Source organism: Bison bison, unplaced genomic scaffold, assembly GCF_000754665.1.
Source record: "Bison bison bison isolate TAMUID 2011002044 unplaced genomic scaffold, Bison_UMD1.0 scf7180017864146, whole genome shotgun sequence".
Lineage (NCBI taxonomy): Eukaryota > Metazoa > Chordata > Mammalia > Artiodactyla > Bovidae > Bison > Bison bison.
This window is the reverse complement of record NW_011494718.1, coordinates 856,827-878,493: the sequence shown is the minus strand read 5'-3', so window position 1 is coordinate 878,493 and position 21,667 is coordinate 856,827. Positions and strand designations below refer to the sequence as shown.

The 21,667-nt window shown below is 36.3% G+C and overlaps 1 protein-coding gene across 1 annotated transcript in view; it reads right to left on the bottom strand.

Moving 5' to 3' along the window:
• Positions 1-21,667, bottom strand: part of TLL1 (tolloid-like 1) — a 332,306-nt gene that overhangs the window by 54,688 nt on the left and 255,951 nt on the right. Inside the window, exons 10-13 of the mRNA XM_010840705.1 lie at positions 17,411-17,513; positions 13,553-13,669; positions 12,210-12,355; positions 736-931 (exon numbers count right to left, since the gene is read on the bottom strand). Coding sequence (XP_010839007.1) covers positions 736-931; positions 12,210-12,355; positions 13,553-13,669; positions 17,411-17,513 — 562 coding nt within the window. The remainder of the gene's footprint in view (positions 1-735; positions 932-12,209; positions 12,356-13,552; positions 13,670-17,410; positions 17,514-21,667) is intronic.

Genomic DNA, 21,667 nt, shown 5'->3' with positions numbered 1-21,667 from the left:
ATTCTTTAAAAGGTATCACAGAGGACCTTTATTTTCTCTATTAAAAGAATTTTATTCTACAATAACACAGTTAACCTAAATGTCTTTGAATTTTCAAGAAGCAAATCTGATACTATTATTTACACTGAAACAGCTTTCTTTTTATCCTACAGATATACATCATGCATAGGACATGAAAATAAAATAAAATGTGATTATACAATTCAAAATTAAAGATAATTAGTAATAATTCTTTGTCAAAAAGACATTTTAAGGGATCAGAATATCCTACTAAGGAGGCCATACATTATTTGTAATGTGGTAGAACGCTACTCGCTAAGGGATGGCATAAAAGTGCTGTCACCTGGAAATAAATTGATGAAATATGTTAGTAATCCCCTTCTGGTTATAAACTTTTTGCTGATTATATTGCAAATATTTCCTCTTATCTGAATATCCCTTTCTGGATTTTGCTATTTTGACTGTTTCCTAAAAAACAGACGATAGAAAATCCTAATGGATTTCCTGTCCTGTGCTACAAATCTCCAGATTCTAGTTTTCTTTATTTTTTTAACCAGTAAACTTTTCCATCAGAAACCATAAAAATATTGATATATTTATGAAGACTGCATACTTCACCCTTCAGTATTACATTACTCTATTTCTTCCCTGCCTCAAAGCTAAATACATTTACTACATAATACTATATTTATTGTTGACAAAGTGAAGCTTACATTTTAAATGATTCTAAGTTACCTTTAAAAAAATTGGCAGCAAACCCTGCCTTGTTCACCGTTCCATCAGAAACAAACTTCATCCACAAGGTATTGGAGGTAGATCTGATGTCTTCAGGTTTATCATAACCGCAAAAACGTCCTATCAAAGGACTACTTTCATTGGTTCCATCTCGAACTTCTAGGTAGTCATAGGCACAATTGTCATGTCTTTCAATCTGTAATAGTAAAAATATGTGATCTATCTCATTAACAGACAAAACAATTTCTATAAGAAGAGCATTATGTATTCTCAGTGCCATGGTACTAACATGGCCATATAACAAATTATTTACACAAAAGAGAGCATTTCTGATGAATTGTGCATGGTAATATCATACTGTCCATGAATAAAGGGTGTATTAATCTGGTAAAGACAGAGGAAATATCTATGAAAAAGTGCATCCACATGCGTTAGGATCATAGAAGCTACTGCCTTTTAAAATGGAATAAAAACACAAGTAGTAATTCTTTGGAAAACAGAATTTTTAAAATTCCAGTTTTAAAATTATCATTAGAAATCTGGGCTAGATATCCTATAAGCAATGCATAATTTGTTCCGAAACATAGCCAATAATTATAATAATTGCTCATAGCTGATCAACAAAAGCATTATTTTATCAATATGTTGCATAGTTTCAGGTTATACATATCTTTCTGAAGGAAAATCTGATAATATGAGATTACAATTCTTCTTAGTCTATGAATCCTTTACCCACAGTTAGCATAGCTGTGAGTGAGATGACTCCACTATGCAACTAGCACTAGCTGCCCTCTCAGAGTCACAGGGCTTGCTAAATGAGCCCTTTTACCCCGAATCTTCCCTTGCAACCTGTGCATCCTGGTTGAGCTTAATCTCTTTCCTAAACAACTAAATGCAAATATTAGCTCAGACTATTGGCCTATAAGGGGCTCCCCAGGTGGCTCAGTATTAAAGAATCCGCCTGCCAAAGCAGGAGATGCAGGTTCAGTTAATAGGTAGGGAGGATCCCCAGGAGAAGGAAATGGCAACCCACTCCAGTATTCTCGCCCGGGACAACCATGGACAGAGGAGCCTGGTGGACTACAGACCATGGGGTCACAAACAGTCAGACACAACTTAGTGACTAAACAGCAGCACCTCCAGCAGCAGCAGCATTGGCCTTTATAAAGGAGTGACATTTGTTTTAGCCCTAAAATACTAAAAACATCTGCAAATTGTTTTATAAATTATAAGACAATTTTTAAATAAATTCTTGCTTCTATATTTTATACAGAGTGAAGTAAGCCAGAAAGAAAAACACCAATACAGTATACTAATGCATATATATGGAATTTAGAAAGATGGTAATGATAACCCTGTATGTGAGACAGCAAAAAAGACACAGATGTATAGAATAGTCTTTTGGACTCTGTGGGAGAGGGGGGGGGATGATTTGGGAGAATGGCATTGAAACATGTATAATATCATATAACAAATGAATTGCCAGTCCAGGTTTAATGCAGGATACAGGATGCTTGGGGCTAGTGCACTGGGATGACCCAGAGGGATGGTATGGGAAGGGAGGTGGGAGGGGGGTTCAGGATTGGGAACATGTGTACACCCATGGTGGATTCATGTTGATGTATGGCAAAACCAATACAATATTGTAAAGTGATTAGCCTCTAATTAAAATAAATACATATATATATATATATATATAAATCCCCCCCAAAAAAATGACTGACCCTAAAATCTTAGTAGAGTCAACTACTTATTAAGTATTTGAAGCTGGAAAGCATAGTCATCTACAGTTAATAAACCATGAAAAGTATCACATCTTTCAACCATCATTCAACATACATTTCACTAATTTATGGAATTCTCCTATCACAAAACAAATGTCAGGGAACATGTTCATTCCATGAACTACAATCTGTATGCATGAAACTGGTGGCAGAGTTGGTTGAAGAAGTCATTTCCTGATTTGTCAGTACATTAGCAATGATAGTCTTCACATTAGGCAGCATGAAGACAAACAGAATATATTTTGAAGCAGATTTGGTTAGAACTAAGTACTGCATTTGCTGCTGTCCTTTTCCCAATCACAAATCAGGGTCATTCATTTCTTCATTGAATGTTCACTGCCTGGTTCTACGCTGGGCACTCTTCTCACTCAGTATGCATAGTGTGCTTAGTATACTTCTCACTGCTCAGCATGCATCATTTGTCAAAGTAATAGAGACTTGCAGTCCTGGAAATTATCCTGGCATGTAGAGAGCAAAGGAACAATAAACAAGGTAAATCATAATCATAAAATATTAGAAAGTAATATATTCTATAGAAAAACACAAAGTGAAAGAAGACAGGAAGCATGAAAATTGGGGGTGGGGTGAGCGAAAGTTGTGATTTTAAATTATACTATCAGTAGGAGTTCACTAGGATTCATAATTCCGGATTTTTCCATAAAAATGTACTCTCTTTGTATGTGGAATTATGGGAAAGAATTGGAAAGTATTTAGCGTTAAAAATGTCTCACTTTTAAAGCATACTTCTGCGACAGTAGCTATTAAATAGGAAGGTGAGGGAGAGCTAGGAGTTGCACGAGGAGTGAATTCGTCACCAGGGGTGACAAGGCTATCTGACCAGGTAGAACATATCTTCTCTCAGTCTTTAACACACTCTCTTCAAAATCAGAATTCTCTATAAATATGAGGACATTTCCAGATGGCCAAAGGCTATTCTTTGGCTAAGGGGACATATAAAATAATATCTGAAACTTTCAAGGTATACAGCTTGATAGAAGAATAAGTGAAACTGAGCAGTAACAAAACTGTAGGGAAAATAACCAAAGTCTCAGCAAGCCAGCCTATCTTTACCTGCTTGAGCAACACAGAATGAACTGCTTGCAACTCATGAATCATGTTGGAAATGGAAGAAAAGGTTATATCAGAAGAGGAAGGGGAGTGAGAACACACAGTGAGGAAAGAAGCTGCCTGCCAGAGAAGGTCAATTAATAGAAAAAAATCACATTGTTTCATATTAGAAGTCATACCAGAAGTAAAAAAAAAAAAAAAAGAAGGCTAATTAAAAGGCTTTGGGCTTTTAAATACAGTATGAAGAAAATGAGATAGACAATATTGAAAACAAATTACACTTCATCAATCATTACAAAGAAACAGGATAATGCATATTTCCCTGTATATAACACTCACTTTGTTCCTTTAACAGTTACACAAAAGTTCTCTTTAAATTTACAGCATATTCACTAGTTATACTTAGCAAAAATTTTAAATATTTTATATGATGTGAAGTGAAGTTGCTCAGTCCTGTCTGACTCTTTGTGATCCCATGGATTTTAGCCTACCAGGCTCCTCCATCCATGGAATTTTCCAGGCAAGAGTACTGGAGTGGGTTGCCACTTCTCCAGGGGATCTTCCCAACCCTGGTCTCCTACATTGCAGGCAGACTCTTTACCATCTGAGCCACCAGAAAAGTCCATTTTTATATGATACACAAAGTGTAAATATCTCATGGGTAAAATGTATAAAAATGATCAATTTTAAGATTGATTCTACCAGTACTTATTTATGAATTACATGTTACTTACATACCAAGTATCATGCAGTTGGTATCTTGGGTTAAACAATAGAAATATAAAACTATAGTCTCACATAGCCAATGCCACAGTTGTTGACCAGATAGCTCACCTGTGACCTCCATGATTCCTGTTTACATATTTTTCTAGGTTAATTACATAAATCCTAATGCAATATCAGCACAATAAATCTGCTCTATTGGTGTTAATTAGAATTAATATCTCTTTAGCTATATCTGCATAGCAGTAATGATGGTGAGCACAAATGAGAGTTTGAGTTATTTCATTTATGTTATTTGTGTGACAGTTTTAGAGAATGATGGTGGTAGTTTAGTCACTAAATTGTGTCCTGACTCTTGTGACCCTGTGTACTGCAGCCCTCCAGGCTCCTTTGTCCATGGGGTTCTCCAGGCAAGAATACTGGAGCAGGTTGCCATTTCCTTCTCCAGTATAGAGAATAGATAGAAATAGATATGTTCAAATCTAAAAAGTGGATAAATTCCTTGATGTTACATTACATTAGGGATAATGGGGAAAAGAACAGAAAAGTCAATAATTCATAAAGACAAAAAAAGAAAAAGTTTCTTCTTGCTTTGAAGCATGGACATAGTTCACAGATCTGGAATCTGAATGCAATGTTACGTACAATTAGACATGTAGCAAATGTGATGATGATACGGACCTATTACAGACTCTAAGGTAATCAGAGCACAAACCGTATAGGAGTGTGGCAAGTTTATCTTAAAGTAAACAGACCTAATATGTATATATATATAAAACAATAAAAGTGATATTAAGCTCTGAATATTTTTTTAGGAAACTGACGTATAAATGGTACTGGAAGTAGATCCAGTACACAAAGAAGGAAAAACAAGTACAAAGCTTAGGCACAAGAGATGGATATTACATTTCATTATTAAGTGGAGGGTCCATATCTTGACTGGTATGTTAGAGAAGAAGCATTGAAAAGCTAAGTCCTTTTATTTAGCAAGATCTGAAATCAATTAAGTATAATTTAAAGTAGCCAGCCTCTCATTCTAACACTGCCAGCCAGTACAGAGCTCTGTGGTCAGTGATGCAGGGAGCACTAAGACTGAAGGAATGCTAACCCTGGAGCAAGATATCAGGCCCGGGCTTCAGGGCCATTCACACACTGTGCTTTCATTTTATAATCAAATTTCCAAATAAATTTGACATTCCAAAAACATCTACTGCAATATCTAGTTATTTGTAAAAACCTCTGACATGTCCAAATTTCCTAGGGAATAGTTTTAGTGAAAGCTTTCCCATACTGCTTGAAAAATTTAAAATAAAATTACCATATGATTCATCAATTCCACTTTCAGGTATACATTTGGAAAACTGAAAGCAGGGTCTTGGAGAGATATTTGTGCATCCATGTTAATAGCAGCATTACCCATAATAGCCAAGGGGTGAACACAATCCAAATATCCATCAGCGGATGAATGGAAAAGCAAACTGTGGACTATACATACAATGGGATATTAGCCTTAAAAAGAAAGGAAATCCTTTCATGTGCTATGGCGTAGATGAACCTTGAGGATATTACAGTTAGTGAAATTTAAAAAGTCACACAAAATTCAAATACTGTATGATTTCACTTACACGAGGTACCTAGAGTAGTCAAATTCACAGAGACATAAAGCAACAGTGATTGCCCTGGTCTGGGGGGAGCATGAATGGGGAATTGTTGCTTGCTGGGTAAACAGCTGCAGTTTTGCAGCATGAACAGAGTTCTAGAGGTTGATTACACAATGTGAATGTACTTAACACTACTGTGCGTACATATGTTATATCTATTTTACCGTGATAAGTCTTCAGTGAGTGGTAGGACATAATTTCAAAATATAATTAATACTATAACTACATACATGATTAAACTTTTATAGTTAGTATAACTCAAAATTCTATACACTTGGAACAATTTTAAGTCATTAATGTTGCTTTAGGGGAAGATGTTAAAGAAAAGTATGACTAACAGAAACAATCAAGGTTAGCATGTGTTATTAAAAATAAATTAATTTTAATAATGTGAAAAATAAAGTAAAGTCGTGATAAAGCTATAACAAAAGGAATTTTAAATAAAAAGGAAAAATGTTTAATAGGATGGTTATTTTAAAATGTACTGTCATGTTTAATATTTTATTAATTAATATTATTTTTATTAGTACATCTCCAGGGTATCTTCCTGACCAACACTGAAGGATTGAACCTGGGTCCCCTGCATTGCAGGCAGATTCTTTACCACCTGAACCATCAGAGAATCCCTTATTATTACTATTAGTACTTAATGAATATTGCCAACTAAAAATTGTCACTTGCTATTGGCACTTGCCATCTACCTCTACAAGGATTAAATCATATGCTTCTGCAGCTTCTTATTTTCAATACTCCCTGAAAGGAGTTCAGGGTGGAGAGTAGAAACAAGTTACTCTGTACTTGAGGTGGGGGTAGGATGGTGGAGAACTAGCAAAGACAGGTCTTCAAATAGATGTTTTCAGGAACTGATTTTACAAGCCCAATTCTGGTATCTCCCCATATCTAGAAAAGCACTAAAATCCTTCATGGTGATGACTATTGCTCCTGACTAGCAAAAGCTTCATGAGACTAGAAGAAACCTTTTGGAAAATTGTGTGCTTCATTGCATGCATTCTCCCTTCACCAAAATAACATCTACGCTGACCTTTCCCCCTTGCCTCTTTGGAGCAGTCTCTCTCAGAGTCTGCAGTCCTAATTTTGCCCCCAATAAAACTAACTCACAACTCTCACACTGTGCATATTTTAAGTAGACAATTTTGACACTAGAGTGGAGAAAAAACAAACATGATTAAATATGTGGAAATCAAAACCATAAGGTGTGGTTAGGTTTAATTTCATATGATTCAGGTTTTTCAATGCTGCCATTTGAGTTTTTTTCTTCATGACACAATATTTTTTAACTCACTCATAAATTTAGTAAAGAGTCATTGAAAATCTATAATGGCCAGATAATAAATATACACTTGATAGTATATAAACAGTGATAAACAAACAGACATGTCCCTGACTGATTGGCATTTACTGATTAAATAATACAAATGTACAAATGACAATAGCTATGAAGGGAAAGAATTTAATGCTATGAGAGAATATATATGCTTCATTTTGCTAGCAAGACAAAATGGGTGCCTGAGTGGCAGGCTATGGAATTGCACTGTTAATCTCAGTGCTACTAATTGAGATTTGTGTGACCTTGGGCAGGTTTATTTAATCTAATCTTTCAGAATAGACTGATAGCCTAAAGTATTCAATAAAATTATGGAGAGGTACTTAATTCTCTTTTATAGTTATTAACCAAAACAATGGTTAGGGAAGGCTATTATCTACTCCAGTATTCTGGCCTGGAGAATGCCAGGGACTGTCTAGGCCATAGGGTTGCAAAGAGTCAGACATGACTAAAAGACTTTCACTTTCACCAATACATTAGTGTATTATTAGCCAAATATCCAAAGAAATAGTGCAGGGCAAGCATAAAAATGTTAACTAATTAAGATCTCCTTGTCTTGGCTTCCTAGTTCACTCACAAAGATGAACCTACTTAATTTAAACTAATATAAAATATTTAAAGAATTAAAGGATTACTTTTAACTGAGTAATTTATAAAATACAGTTGACCCTTGCACAGTGTAGGAGTTAGGGGTGTCAGCCTAGTGCAGTTGAAAAACTGGAACGGCAATCTCTGCCTCAAAAATAAAGGAACTAATAAATGACACATTGAAGGGAAAGAGGCTGAAGCAGTTTGGAGATATTAGCCATTTATACCCTAGTTTTTTGACTTTATATATTGTGATCTCTAATCAAACACAAATTGCATATAAGTCGATAACTGTAGTTCAGACCTGTGTTGTTCAAGGTCAACTGTGCCACAATTGAAAAACAACAAACAAAAAACAAAAAACTTTTGTATGTGGTTTAGAAAGTTGCTAGTAAAGATGAGGAAAACTATTCCACACTATGGTTTTCAGAAGCAAGGTATAACCAAATCAGAATGTATAGAAAAACTGACAAGTGCCTCAAGTGTCATCCCACATAAATAAATGTATGTAGGGATTTTAATTAAACATAAGTAAGCTCTGGATTTGTTTCATTCACTTTCTGCTTTAGTGACATTTCTTTGAAGTTGTATTTATAGCCTCCCCAACTTTTTCTCTTATGTATTTCTGCATATTGAAAGTGCTCAAGTGAAACAGTAGTACCGAGCCTGCTTTACCAACACTACTGTTGAAAAGAAGACATGTTCTTCAAAATGATTTTAGACACTATTTACATTCATGTACAAATTCATTTCAGTACTGGTCTTAGGATCAATGTATTAGTAACTACTAGAGAAGAAAATTGTCCCAAAAGGTATGATTATAGATATATTAGGACTCTTATTACCACCCATATAGCGTCCTTTCCTGCTCAAATATACCTGAAATTCATTAACAAAAGCACTTGTTCAGATTTCTTTTGTATTACAATTAAAATCTAAGTAGCATTAGTAAAGGTGAATATTCATGACATAAATTCACAGAAAGGCATAAATAATAAACAGTGAGAAAGTTCTTTATAGTAGATTTCAGTAGAACTAGCTTATCTTAAGGGCCCTTTTATCTGAAAGGGGAGAGAGTAACACAGGGAATAAAAAAGTTATAAAAATAGAAAGTGTTTGAAAAACATCAAAGACTGATATCAGTAAATAAAAATGGTTTTGTCAGAAAAAGACATGAAACACTGAGAAACAGTAAAGACCATTTTTAAATTATACATTTTCAATATAAAATGTATAAACAGTATATTGAAAATATAATATGTAAACAAAATAAATTGATTTAAACAGATAACTGACTAACTGAAACAAACCATCTAATGACCATTAGACCAAATTAAAAACATATACAGCCAATTCTCAGTATTCACCATAGTTGAGTTCAACTAATTCACTAAAAACACTGAGTTAGCGAATATTGAATCGTAGCTCCTGGGGAAACACAGGGTTATGTTCTTGAGAGGTTCTGGTCACAAAATTTTTGTAAACAAATCAACATTTAGCCTTGCTTTGTGTTTCTGTTTAAAGTTACCTTCGCAGATATTCCAATTCATTAACCCTGAACTCAGGACCAGCAGTGCTATAACACGTGCCTTAAAATCTAACACAAAGATTTTCTCCATGAGGCATATGGACAGTAGTGTTTGATGAAACTTTAAGCAGAGTAGTGCTTGATATAACTCATGGTGTGAGAGCATCATCCTGGCTGTTGTGTGGGTGTCAGGATATGTAAGGCAAAAGTAGAGATGTGAAGAACTCACCAAGTTATGAAGCAAGCGGCAGTGATCAGAGCAGTGGTGGCAAGAAAGTAAATGTAAAGTGATCATATGTATAGGATATCTTGAATACAAAGCAGATGGAATATGTTGATGAACTGGCCTTGGGGTTTAAGAGAAAGAGTGGAATTAGAAATATTCCTTGAGGAAATAGTGACATGGGGAGTCCTCAGTGGCTCAGTGGTAAAGTATCTACCTGCAATCAAGGAAATGTGGGGTCAATCCCTGGGTGAGAAAGATCCCCTGGAGAAGGAAACGGCAATCCACTCCAGTATTCTTGTCTAGGAAGTCCCAGGGACAGAGGAGTCCATGGGGTTGCAAAAGAGTTAAACATGACTTGGTGACTAAATGACAATAGCAAAAGAGTGACATGCAGAAACATTAAATACTGAAATAGGAAGATGATTGGGTTAGTGTGAGTAAGACTAAACAATCAAAGATGGTGTTAGTGTTAGTCAAAGATAAGAGACCTACTAGACAATCAAATATGTCCAGTGTATAAATAAAGGAGGAAAAACATAAGGAAATAAAGCAAAATGAAGAAAGGACAGGGAACTGGAGATAATAAATAAAATATACTATCAATCGAACTATTATATGACATGATCTTACTTCAGTTTCAAAGCGTAGTAACAACTTATTCATCCACTTAATCAAGAAGTGTATATTAAATGACTACCCTGTGTCAAGCATGGTTCTAAGTGCCTGAGGTATAAATATTTCCTATTTGTCCTTACATTATCCTATTCTTGAAGAATGCCACTCTTACTATATTGATATATCAAAACAAAAAAAGAAACAACCAAAAAACTGCAAACCAGCTAAGCCAGCAATTTCTGCATCTCAGTTTTAGTTGCCTCAAATGAATGCGTTTGCTAACATCACTTCTGTAATAGAATTTTATAAAACACTGGAGTATTGTTGGAAGACAGTTCTTCTCAATGTTTTCAATAGCACAAAATACATGTAATGTGGTCATTAGATAATTTTTCAGCGAACCAGTTATTTTGGTCTAAAACGTGGGTGAATCGTAAACAATTTTAGTACTCTTAACAATAAAATGGCTATTTCAATAATGTCTTCAATCCAATAAAAATTTAAAATTTAAATGTGAATCAAATAATCTCAGAACCAAGGCTTCCAAAAATGCAAAGTGGTCAGAGGCATAAACATCTTGATCATAGGAGAAAAGATAATTTTTTTTCATGATTAAAAAGAAATGAAAATTAAAGGTACAAGCAAAGGGGTAGAGAAGAACCAAAATATATGTTACAGAGATTACAGGTGAGGGAACAACATTTCTGGGCTTTCAAGTGACCCCTGTATTCCCCTGGGGTTCCTGCTTTGGGGACTGAGACACCTTACATCACCAATTCAGTGGCAAGTACATCTTGACAGTAAGTGGGATTCTTGGGAGACTTCTGATCACTCGGACAGTAAGCAGTACCTCTGCTGCTGCTAAGTCGCTTCAGTTGTGTCCGACTCTGTGTGACCCCATAAACGGCAGCCCACCAGGCTCCCCTGTCCCTGGGATTCTCCAGGCAAGAACACTGGAGTGGGTTGCCATTTCCTTCTCCAATGCATGAAAGTGAAAAGTGAAAGTGAAGTCGCTCAGTCCTATCTGACTTACAGTGACCCCATGGACTGCAGCCCACCAGGCTCCTCCATCCATGGGATTTTCCAGGCAAGAGTACTGGAGTGGGGTGCCATTGCCTTCTCCAGTAGTACCTCTAATCAGTAAGAAATAATCTCCGATAATGGCATCTTGATCTCTTCCTGGACCTACTGCCAACACCTCATCACTCCTACCTACTCTGCTTTGGGCTCTCAATTTCTAGCCTGATTCTATAATTTAAGCATATTCAGGAGTTCCGAACAAATTCTCATGTCTCTTGGCTTCTCACCTCTTACTCGGTTCTCCCCGTCACACAAAAATGACTCATTAGCTAGCATAGTAGTTTGGATGTGGATTTTGCTCCAGGATTCTGATTGGCCTTTGGTTTATTCTGTCCTCATCTAATAATGCAATTTTGGTGCTGGTTTCTTCCCCAATAAATATTTTTGATGCAGTAAAAATCTCCTAAGAATATTTAAATCCCTTTTTTTGATATAAACAATTTTCTGCATAATAATAAAAAAGGTGTAAAATGGATTTTCCCCCTAAAGACAACAAAAAAAGATGAGCTACCTTTAGCCTCCTAGTTTAGAGGAGAAATAAGAGTTTTTTTTTTTTTTTTTTTTAATGGACTCTTCAAGCATTCTTGTGAAACAAGCCTGGCCATTTTTCAAAAGAAAGTATTGTCAGTACTTCAAACATTTTAATTCAAAAGCACAGATAATGTAAGCTCACTTTAATCTTCTTGAAAATGTCTGCAATGAGAGGAACAAAGGAAAAAAAAAAGCTCTCTTGCTCTTGATGTTGCATTTTATAGGCAATCTTTCGCTTCTTCACCGATTCCATAGTTCTTGCTTCCTTAAATGCACTGTCATTTACGGAGGATGTGCCCCACAAAGGCTGCCTGAAGGACTTTACCTCAAAGGCCTGAAAGATCAGGCCGACGTAGCAGTCTTCTGACACTGCTATTTTCCACACACATTCCTTCATTGGCCTGTAGTCATCAGGATAATTAGGAGACTGAATCTGTCCTTCATTTTTATGTATCTCACCTCCACAGATAGCTGAGAAAAGCAAAAAAATAAATAAATAAACCTAGACATGCCATTTCATTTCCATTTTCTTCTAAGATAGCATTTTAGTTCAGTGCCTGTAGCTGAACATATAAAGACCAGCTTATAAAAATCAAGGTTGGCTGTCACCAATACTTTTATCAACCAAGTATTTCATTGATTAAAAACAAAACAAAACAAAACAAAACTAGCCACTTAGCTATAAATATTAGATAACAGTCAGCAAAGGAAAATAAGACTTTTTAACCACTGTTAATTCACACCTTTACAAAAACAAGCCTCTCTGTTAGACTTTAAAAACTTTTTGAGATTTCAAACTTTATTCTATGTGAGTTTGCTCTGTGATTCCCTGAATGGCTTCTTTCGGTTTTTTGACCTCAGTCAGTGGAAGAGCTCATCAGGAGAGAAGCCCCACAGCACTCCCTGGGCCCCTGCTGTGAGCAGGCCTCTTGCGCAACATCTGTGGCTCCACCCAAGCCAAACCCTTCATGACCACACAGCTAATCTCTGAAACAAATGCTCCTGTTCTCTTAAAAGTCTAAGAGAAGCACAGACTGTCTCTCTTGTAAACTGCCTAAATTTCTGTGCTGTCAGAGGCAGGAGCAAAAAGGGTCATCTCCACCCATGGTCTGACAAGAAGAAGCACAATGCCAGTTTACTCTTTTAGAGACCTTATAGAACAAAGCATCTGGTAAATTCTTCTTGAGTTCTGACTCTCTCGTTTAGACAAAGCAATCTCCAGAACTGTGCACAATTATTTTCTATGCAGTTTCCTTTAACAGGACATTTCTGCAGTATAGGCATAAAATACACACAAACTCAGTACAAAGAGAAGTGGAAATTTCTTCATAATATTTAATATTATTATGAAAAAACAATCAAAGTTTAAGAATCCTGTGCCATTTGATGTTATTGTTGTTTTCCACACATCTCTAATGAGTTATTTTTTCCCCACATATCCCTGATGAGAACATTTATATATTACCACATTACTGGTACCAGAAAACAGGTTACTTTTGCATTTAAACTTAATGAGTAGTTTTATTAAAATCATCCCATGGACATCATGATGCAGTTTAGAAAGTTTCATAATTAAAATAAAATTACAATACTATTCAAATGAAATTGAAAGTACATTTCTGTTAAGAGGTCTAAGGAAAAGCCATCTCTAAGCACAAAGTTACTTGCCTTCATAGACTGCTGCAAAGCCCTTTCCCACCCAATTGCTGCTGCTGCGAAACTCAATCCACATTCTGCTTTCGGTAGAGGTAAGAACTTCAGGCAATTTGTCTCCACAGAATCTACCTAAAAGAAATAAAAGAATAAAGACAGACTTCTAAGTATGACTTTATTTTCTAACTGGTTTTCATACTACCTACAAATTACATACATAAAACCAGATTTGGTTCCTATCACCATGCCTAGTAACTAGAGCCATAGCTATGAATCCTTAATATTTACTTAATAAAGGTGTATAAGTAAAATTATTTCTTCTTATTTATTTATAGAATATCGGAACGTATCGCCCTTAGATTAAATGATTGATACCACTACCACTATCTGTGGAATTAGGAAACAGGTAGCTCAAAACATCTATTTGTACATGATACATGAGGGTAGGGAATATTATTCCACAGAGAAGAGAAAAGACCTCAAGTGATCCTGAAAAAATACTTTAACTGTCAGTCTGGTCATTAGTTGGGAAGTGACAGCTCAAGTGTAGTTCTTTGTTTAGCCAAGTTCAGTGGCCATTTGTCACAGAAACCTCCAGGCTGCCTAAGGATTTTAATTACTACATACATTCCATCCCATCTATAAAGCTATAACACGTAGTGTAGTAGGCAGAATGGCAAACAGTATTAGAAGACTTGAGTATGAGTTCTGATATTTTTCTGATTGTGTACCCAAAGGCAAGTATAATACTGAATGAATATAATAATAACTGTCATTCCTTCTTCCCTCCCTCAACCCTCTACAAATATTCATTGCTTACTGTATGTTTGCTATTGTGCTCAAAGGTTTCATATTAATGGTAAAAAGTTAAATATGATAATACACATGAAATAATTCTACAAATAATAATATATTGTCATTCATTTTTGTGTATCCTTGTTAATGATTTCATATATAGTTTTAGTATATAAAAAAGTCAAAACACATTTATACTAACAGCTAGCAGGCAAAAAAGAAAAAAAAATGTCTTCCTAAATGGTGTTAGGGGCATGTATTAAAAACTTAGGGCCATGTAAAAGAGAGTAATGTCTCTTATACTGCAATGTGTAGGAAAGGGAGGGGGAGAAGGATAAATTAGGAGTATGAGATTAACAGATGTGGATGCATGCTAAATTGCTTCAGTTGTGTCCGATTCCTTGTGACCTTATGGACTGTAGCCTGCCAGGCTCCTCTGACCATGGAAATTCTCCAGGCGAGAATACTAGAGTGGGTTGCCATGCCCTCCTCCAGAGTATCTTTCCCATCCAGGGATCGAACCTGTGTCTCCTGCATTGAAGGCAGATTCTTTTCCACTGAGCCGCTGGGGAAGCCCATGAGGCTAACAGATACACACTATTATAACATAAAATAGATAAACAACAAAGATTTACTGTATAGCACAGGAAACTATATTCAATATTTTGCAACAACCCATAATGGAACATAATCTGTAAAAATAATATATGTGTGTGTAGACAGATAGCCAGATATGGGCTTCGCAGGTGGTGCTAGTGGTAAAGAATCTGCCTACCAATGCAGGAGATGTAAGAGATGCAGGTTTGAACCCTTGGTTGGGAAGATCCCCTGGAATAGGAAATGGCAACCTGCTCCAGAAAATGCCAGTGACAGAGGAGCCTGACAAGCTACAGTCCATGGGGGCTCAAAGAGTTGAACACAACTGAATGAGTGAGCATGCATATATGTATATGGGCTTCCCTGGTGGCTCAGTGGTAAAGAGTCTGCCTCCAATACAGAACTGCAGGAGATGCGGGTTTGATCCCTGGGTTGGGAAGATCCGCTGGAGGAGGAAATGGCAACCCACTCCAGTATTCTTGCCATTGGAGAAACCAATGGACAGAGGAGCCTGGTGGGCTGCAGTCCATGGGGTCACAAAGAGTCAGTCAAGCAACTTAGTGTGTGTATATATATATACATATGAATCACTTTGCTATACAGCTGAAACTAATACAATACTGCAAATCAACTGTACTTCAATTTTATTTCAATTCTGAATAAAAGGAAACTGGAAGACAGAAACCTGACTAAAAGAAAAAACTGTAGCTCATATGAATTGCCAGGGTGTCTGTTAAAATGCCAGAGAAGGCAATGGCACCCCACTCCAGTACCTCTGCCTGGAAAATCCCATGGACAGAGGAGCCTGGTAGGCTGCAGTCCATGGGGTCGCTGAGGGTCAGACACGACTGAGCGACTTCACTTTCACTTTTTACTTTCATGCATTGGAGAAGGAAATGGCAACCCACTCCAGTGTTCTTGCCTGGAGAATCCCAGGGACGAAGGAGCCTGGTGGGCTGCCGTCTATGGGGTCACACAGAGTCAGACACAACTGAAGTGACTTAGCAGCAGCAGCTGTTAAAATGCAGTCTGTTTCAGAAGGTGTGGAGTGGAACCTGCATTTCTACATTTCTAACACCCAAGTACTCTGGTCTGCCAGTGTGGTGGCTACACTCTGAGGAGTGAGGTGTCAGAGGAAATAGTGGGGAAAGCTTTCCATATGAACACTGTGGTCAGACTGAACCAGTGTATTAGGCTATTATACCCTGCAGTATGTAATGCTGATGTTGCTGTAAAAAAGTGTTCTCGGTATTTCAGCTTTAGATTTGATTTTTAAATATGAATTTAATGAAATGTTTTATTAGGATCACACGTACATATCAATATATTATAAACAGCTTCATCTAGGCTAAGAAACTGGGGTTTCCCAGGTGGCCGTGTGATAAAGAATCCACTGTTGCCCGTGCAGGTGACATGAGTTTGATCCCTGGATGGGGATGGTCTCTTGCAGAAGGAAATGGCAACCCGCTCCAGTATTCTTGCCCTGGAAATCCCATGGACAGAGGAGCCTGGCAGTGGGATCACAGAGTCAGAGAGGACTTTTTAACTGAAGAACAACAACTACTACAAGGCTAAGAAGCTAAATGTTCAAGACAAGGTTTTCCTCAACCTGTCATCGAATTAGTTCAAATCTTTATGTTTCCTTATTTTTAAGCATTTCTACAGATGTATTGGATTTACTAAGGCTGCTATCACTTTTAATACAAATATGTTAATTCAGCAGGTTTTAGATGTTAAGAAGAAAAGATCTGTAGGCACTCAAAAACAACTGAGCAAAGCTACTTCTAAAAATAGAAGAGAAAGTTACAATTTCAAAAAAAAAAAAAAATCAATAGAGTAGATACTCACATGCTCACAGCAGCTCTCACCTTTAGCTGAAACAGAGGGCAACAGAAAGTGCCTCATGTAAGTTAATGTGTGGTCTGTGGTTAAAGGTTGGTAGGATACTTTGATGTGCACCAAATTTGAGCTACAATTTATGACACAAACTACATACACACCTTCTAAGCCACAAAAACCTGAGAGGCAAAACTGTGATGTCTACAGTAAGAACCAACATTTTTGGTGCAGAAAGCCAGCAGTTGAATGTGTACCTAACACCTCATGCTCTACTGCCTTAGCAAAGAAAGAAAAACAAAACATATACACATATACACACAAACACACAATTTATCTGGTTTACCCATTAAAACTCTGATTTTAAAATTAAAAATATAGAATATGTGATGAGTATCCACTATAAGCTATTCTAAATCATCATGTTCAGATCCAAGCACCATCTCATAGTTGAAGCTGGTTTAAATTAATCTGTTGTCTATCTGTAAGTATTTTTGCTATGATTGAAAAAAGTATAATAAAAATTAAAATATTGGTCTCATGTACCTTAAACCCTAAGATGACTCTTGAAAGAACTGTCTCTGGATAGGACAGACTATATATATAGACACATAAAAAGCAAAATAAGAAAAAAAAATCTCTTACCAAGGAGAGGTGACTTCCTCCAGTACCCATCTCTTACTTCAATATAATCATACCAGCACAAACTACTTTTGTATAGGTCCATTGTAGTAAAATTTAAAACAATCTGCAAAATGGAAAAAAAGAATACACAAATTAAAAAGGATTATAATTTCATATGGCTAGGAACCCAGATCTACTGTGCAAACAGATTAATAGCAAATTCTTTTTTTTCTTCCTATATTAGTATCCAATATTTTTTATTTAATAAAACCTAAAAAAAAAATCCATTTTCCCAACTTAATGTCTAACAATTTAGAAGCCCAATGCCAATAAATAAACTATACATTTCAGCAATTAAACCAAACTTCTATAAAGTTAACTGAACAATTGTGAGATGAGAAATCTTTATTTAAACATTTTATTCTGAATTTTCTTAGATAAACATGACAACTATGATTTTGTTATGACTGTGTTTTAATAATTTATTTCAGACATCTATAATTATGTTAAAATAACCACCATGAGCCATATTCCAGGAATATAATATCATTGTGTACTTGAAATGTTTTAAATACAGCTTTAGAATTAAAATTTCTCCATATAACTATAATCAAAGACAGATGTCACTATGCTTCTCTAAATTCAAGAACATATATTCAAAGACCTGTTAAGTTAGAAGATCTTGTACATGACCTTTTATTTTGTACTTTGCTTTGAAATGCTACTTTTCAAGATAATTCAAGGATAACTTAAGGAAAGACAGTTTTCTTACTGCTTTATAAAAAGACTTTACTTTTCAGATAATTAACATTTTTTCAGTTGATTACACCAAAAAGTAGAGGAAAAATGACATAAGAAATGTATATATCTGATGAGGTAAAATTCACTTGAACAATACTTTTTACATTGAAAAACTCATTCTAACTCTATTCTGCTAATAATATCTAAGATGCTTAGGGTGTATAGTGAATGCATTTTTTACGCTAGAAATCAAAATGGACTTTGGCTAAAAGTAAAAAATTATGAATGTTTGAAATACTTCTAATATAAAAATATAGTTTGTAACTGCATAACCAGAATGTTTTTGTGACAATACAAAATCTGACTATAGGAAGACTCTTAAGCATATGAAAAAAATAATGAGTCTTGAATTCCTATTTGCAAAAGTACTACAATTTTTGCGTCAGAAAGCATATACTTCTTTCTTGGCACACTATTTAACAGAAAGGTAAGTACAAACTGTTTCAAGCAATCCTCAACTAATTTATTTCTTCCTATAATGAAGATGGAAACAGTGAGAGACTTTATTTTCTTGGCATCCAAAATCACTGCAGATGGTGATTGCAGCCATGAAATTGAAAGACATTTGCTCCTTGGAAGAAAAGGTATGACAAACCCTGACAGCATATTAAAAAACAGACATTAACTAGCTGTCAAAGGTCCGTCTAGTCAAAGCTATGGTTTTTCTAGTAGTCATTATGAATGTGAGAGTTGGACCATAAAGAAAGCTGAGAGCCAAAGAAATGATGCTTTTGAACTGTGGTGTTGGAGAAGACTCTTGAGAGTCCCTTGGACTGCAAGGAGATCAAACCAGTCAGTCCTGAATATTCATTGGAAGGACTCACTCATTAAAAAAGACCCTGATCCTGGGATTTGATTAAGGTCATACTTGAATGGTGTAGTGGTTTCCCATACTTTCTTCAATTTAAGTCTGAATTTTGCAATAAGGAGTTCATAATCTGAGCCAGAGTCATCTCCTGGTCTTGTAATTAAATTGAAGAAAGTAGGGAAAACCTTACTACTTACATGAGGAGGCCTTATAAACAGCTGAGAAAAAAGAAGCTAAAGGCAAAGGAGAAAAGGAAAGATATACCCATTTGAATGCAGAATTCCAAAGAAGAGCAAGGAGAAATAAGAAAGCCTTCCTCACTGATCAATTGAAAGAAATGGAGGAAAACAATAGAATGGGAAAGACTAGAGATTTCTTCAAGATAATTAGAGATACCAAAGAAATGTTTCTTTACAAGATGGGCACAACAAAGGACAGAAAAGGTATGGACCTAAAGCAGAAGATATTAAGAAAAGGTGGCAAGAATACCCAGAAGAACTGTACAAAAAAGATCTTCATGACCCAGACAATCATGATGGTGTGATCACTCACCTAGAGCCAGACATCCTAAAATGCAAAGTCAAGTGGGCCTCATGAAACATCACTACTAACAAAGCTAGTGGAGGTGATGGAATTCCAGTTGAGCTTTCAAATCCTAAAAGATGATGCTGTGAAAGTGCTGCACTCAATATGGCAGTAAATTTGGAAAACCCAGCAGTGGTCACAGGACTGGAAAAGGTCAGTTTTCATTTCAATCCCAAAGAAAGGCAATGCCAAAAATGTTCAAACTACCACACAATTTCACACATATCACATGCTAGCCAAGTAATGCTCAATATTTTCCAAGCCAGGCTTCAACAGTATGTGAACCATGAACTTCCAGATGTTCAAGATGGATTTAGAAAAGGCAGAGGAACCAGAAATCAAATTGCTAACATCTGCTGGATCATTGAAAAAGCAAGAGAGTTCCAGAAAAACATCTACTTCTGCTTTATCGACTACACCAAAGCCTTTGACTGTGTGGATCACAACAAATTGTGGAGAATTCTTAAAGTGATGGGAATGCCAGACCACCTTACCTACCTCCTGAGAAATGTGTATTCAGGTTAAGAAGCAACAATTAGAACTGGACATGAAACAACAGACTGGTTCCAAATTGGGAAGGGGTATGTCAAGGCTGTAAATTGTCACCCTGTTTATTTAACTTCTATGCAGAGTACATCATGTGAAATGCTGGACTGGATGAATCACAACCTAGAATCAAGATTGCCAGGAGAAATATCAGTAACCTCAGATATGCAGATGACACCACCCTTATGGCAGAAAACGAAGAAGCACTAAAGAGCCTCTTGATGAAAGTGAAAGATGAGAGAGAGAAAGTAGGTTGAAAACTCAACATTCAGAAAACTAAAATCATGGCATCTAGTCCTATCACTTCATGGCAAATAGAAGAGGAAACAATGGAAACAGTGACATACGTTATTTTCTGGGGCTCCAAAATCACTGCAGATGGTGACTGCAGCCATGAAGTGAAAAGCCCTTGGATCTATGACTAACCTAGACAGCATATTAAAAAGCTGAGACATTTTGCTGACAAAGGTCTGTCTAGTCAAAGCTATGGTGATAGTTGGACTATAAATAAAGCTGAGTGCCAAATAATTGATGCTTTTGAACTGTGGTGTTAGATAAGACTCTTGAAAGTCCCTTGGACTGCAAGGAGATCATACCAGTCAATCCTAAAGGAAACCAATCCTGAATATTCATTTGAAAGACTGATGCTGAAGCTGAAATTCCCAGTTTGGCCACCGGATGAGAAGAACTGTCTCTTTGGAAAGACTTTAATGCTGGGAAAGACTGAAGGCAGTAGGGGGAGGTGACAATAGAGGATAAGATTGGATGGCATCACCAACTTGATGGACATGAGTTTGAGCAAGCTCCGGGAGTTGGTGATAGACAGGGAGGCCTGGGTGCTGCTGACTGAACTGAACTGACTGAACTGATGCTTGGAAAGATTGAAGGCAGGAGGTGAAGGGGACAACAGAGGATTAGAAGGTTGGATGGCATCACCGACTCGATGGACATGATTTTGAGCAAGCTCTTGGAGTTGGTGATGGACAGGAAAGCCTTTTGTGCTGCGGTCCATGGGGTCACAAAGAGTCGGACATGACTGCGCAACTGAACTGAACTGAGAATGAAGAAACAACATAAACATAAATATTTTTATGGTATTTTATATCTTTGGAGAAGGAAACATAACCCACTACAGTATTGTTGCCTGGAAAATCTCATGGACAGAGGAGCCTAGCAGGCTACAGTCCATGGAGTTGCAAGAGTCGGAGATGAATTAGCAACTAAAGAGAGAGAGATTTTATATCTTAGCACCCCAATGATTATTGATGAAATTGTATGTCACAGTTGGTTTTAATTGCCAAATAAATAATCATTTCACAGTGGTAGAAAGTAAGAATTTGTCTAACTATAATGAAAATCGATTGCACCTTACAGTGGTATTAACATTTTACCATTAAATTCAACATTTATCAGTTTTTTTGAACATGTACTTTCTTGATTCCAAGTAGCGAAATCTATCAAGGGTGTGAAAATAGAGACATGATGTTGTTTAAATATAATAAAGTAGGCATGGCATAATTTGGTGTGTTTTAATAAAA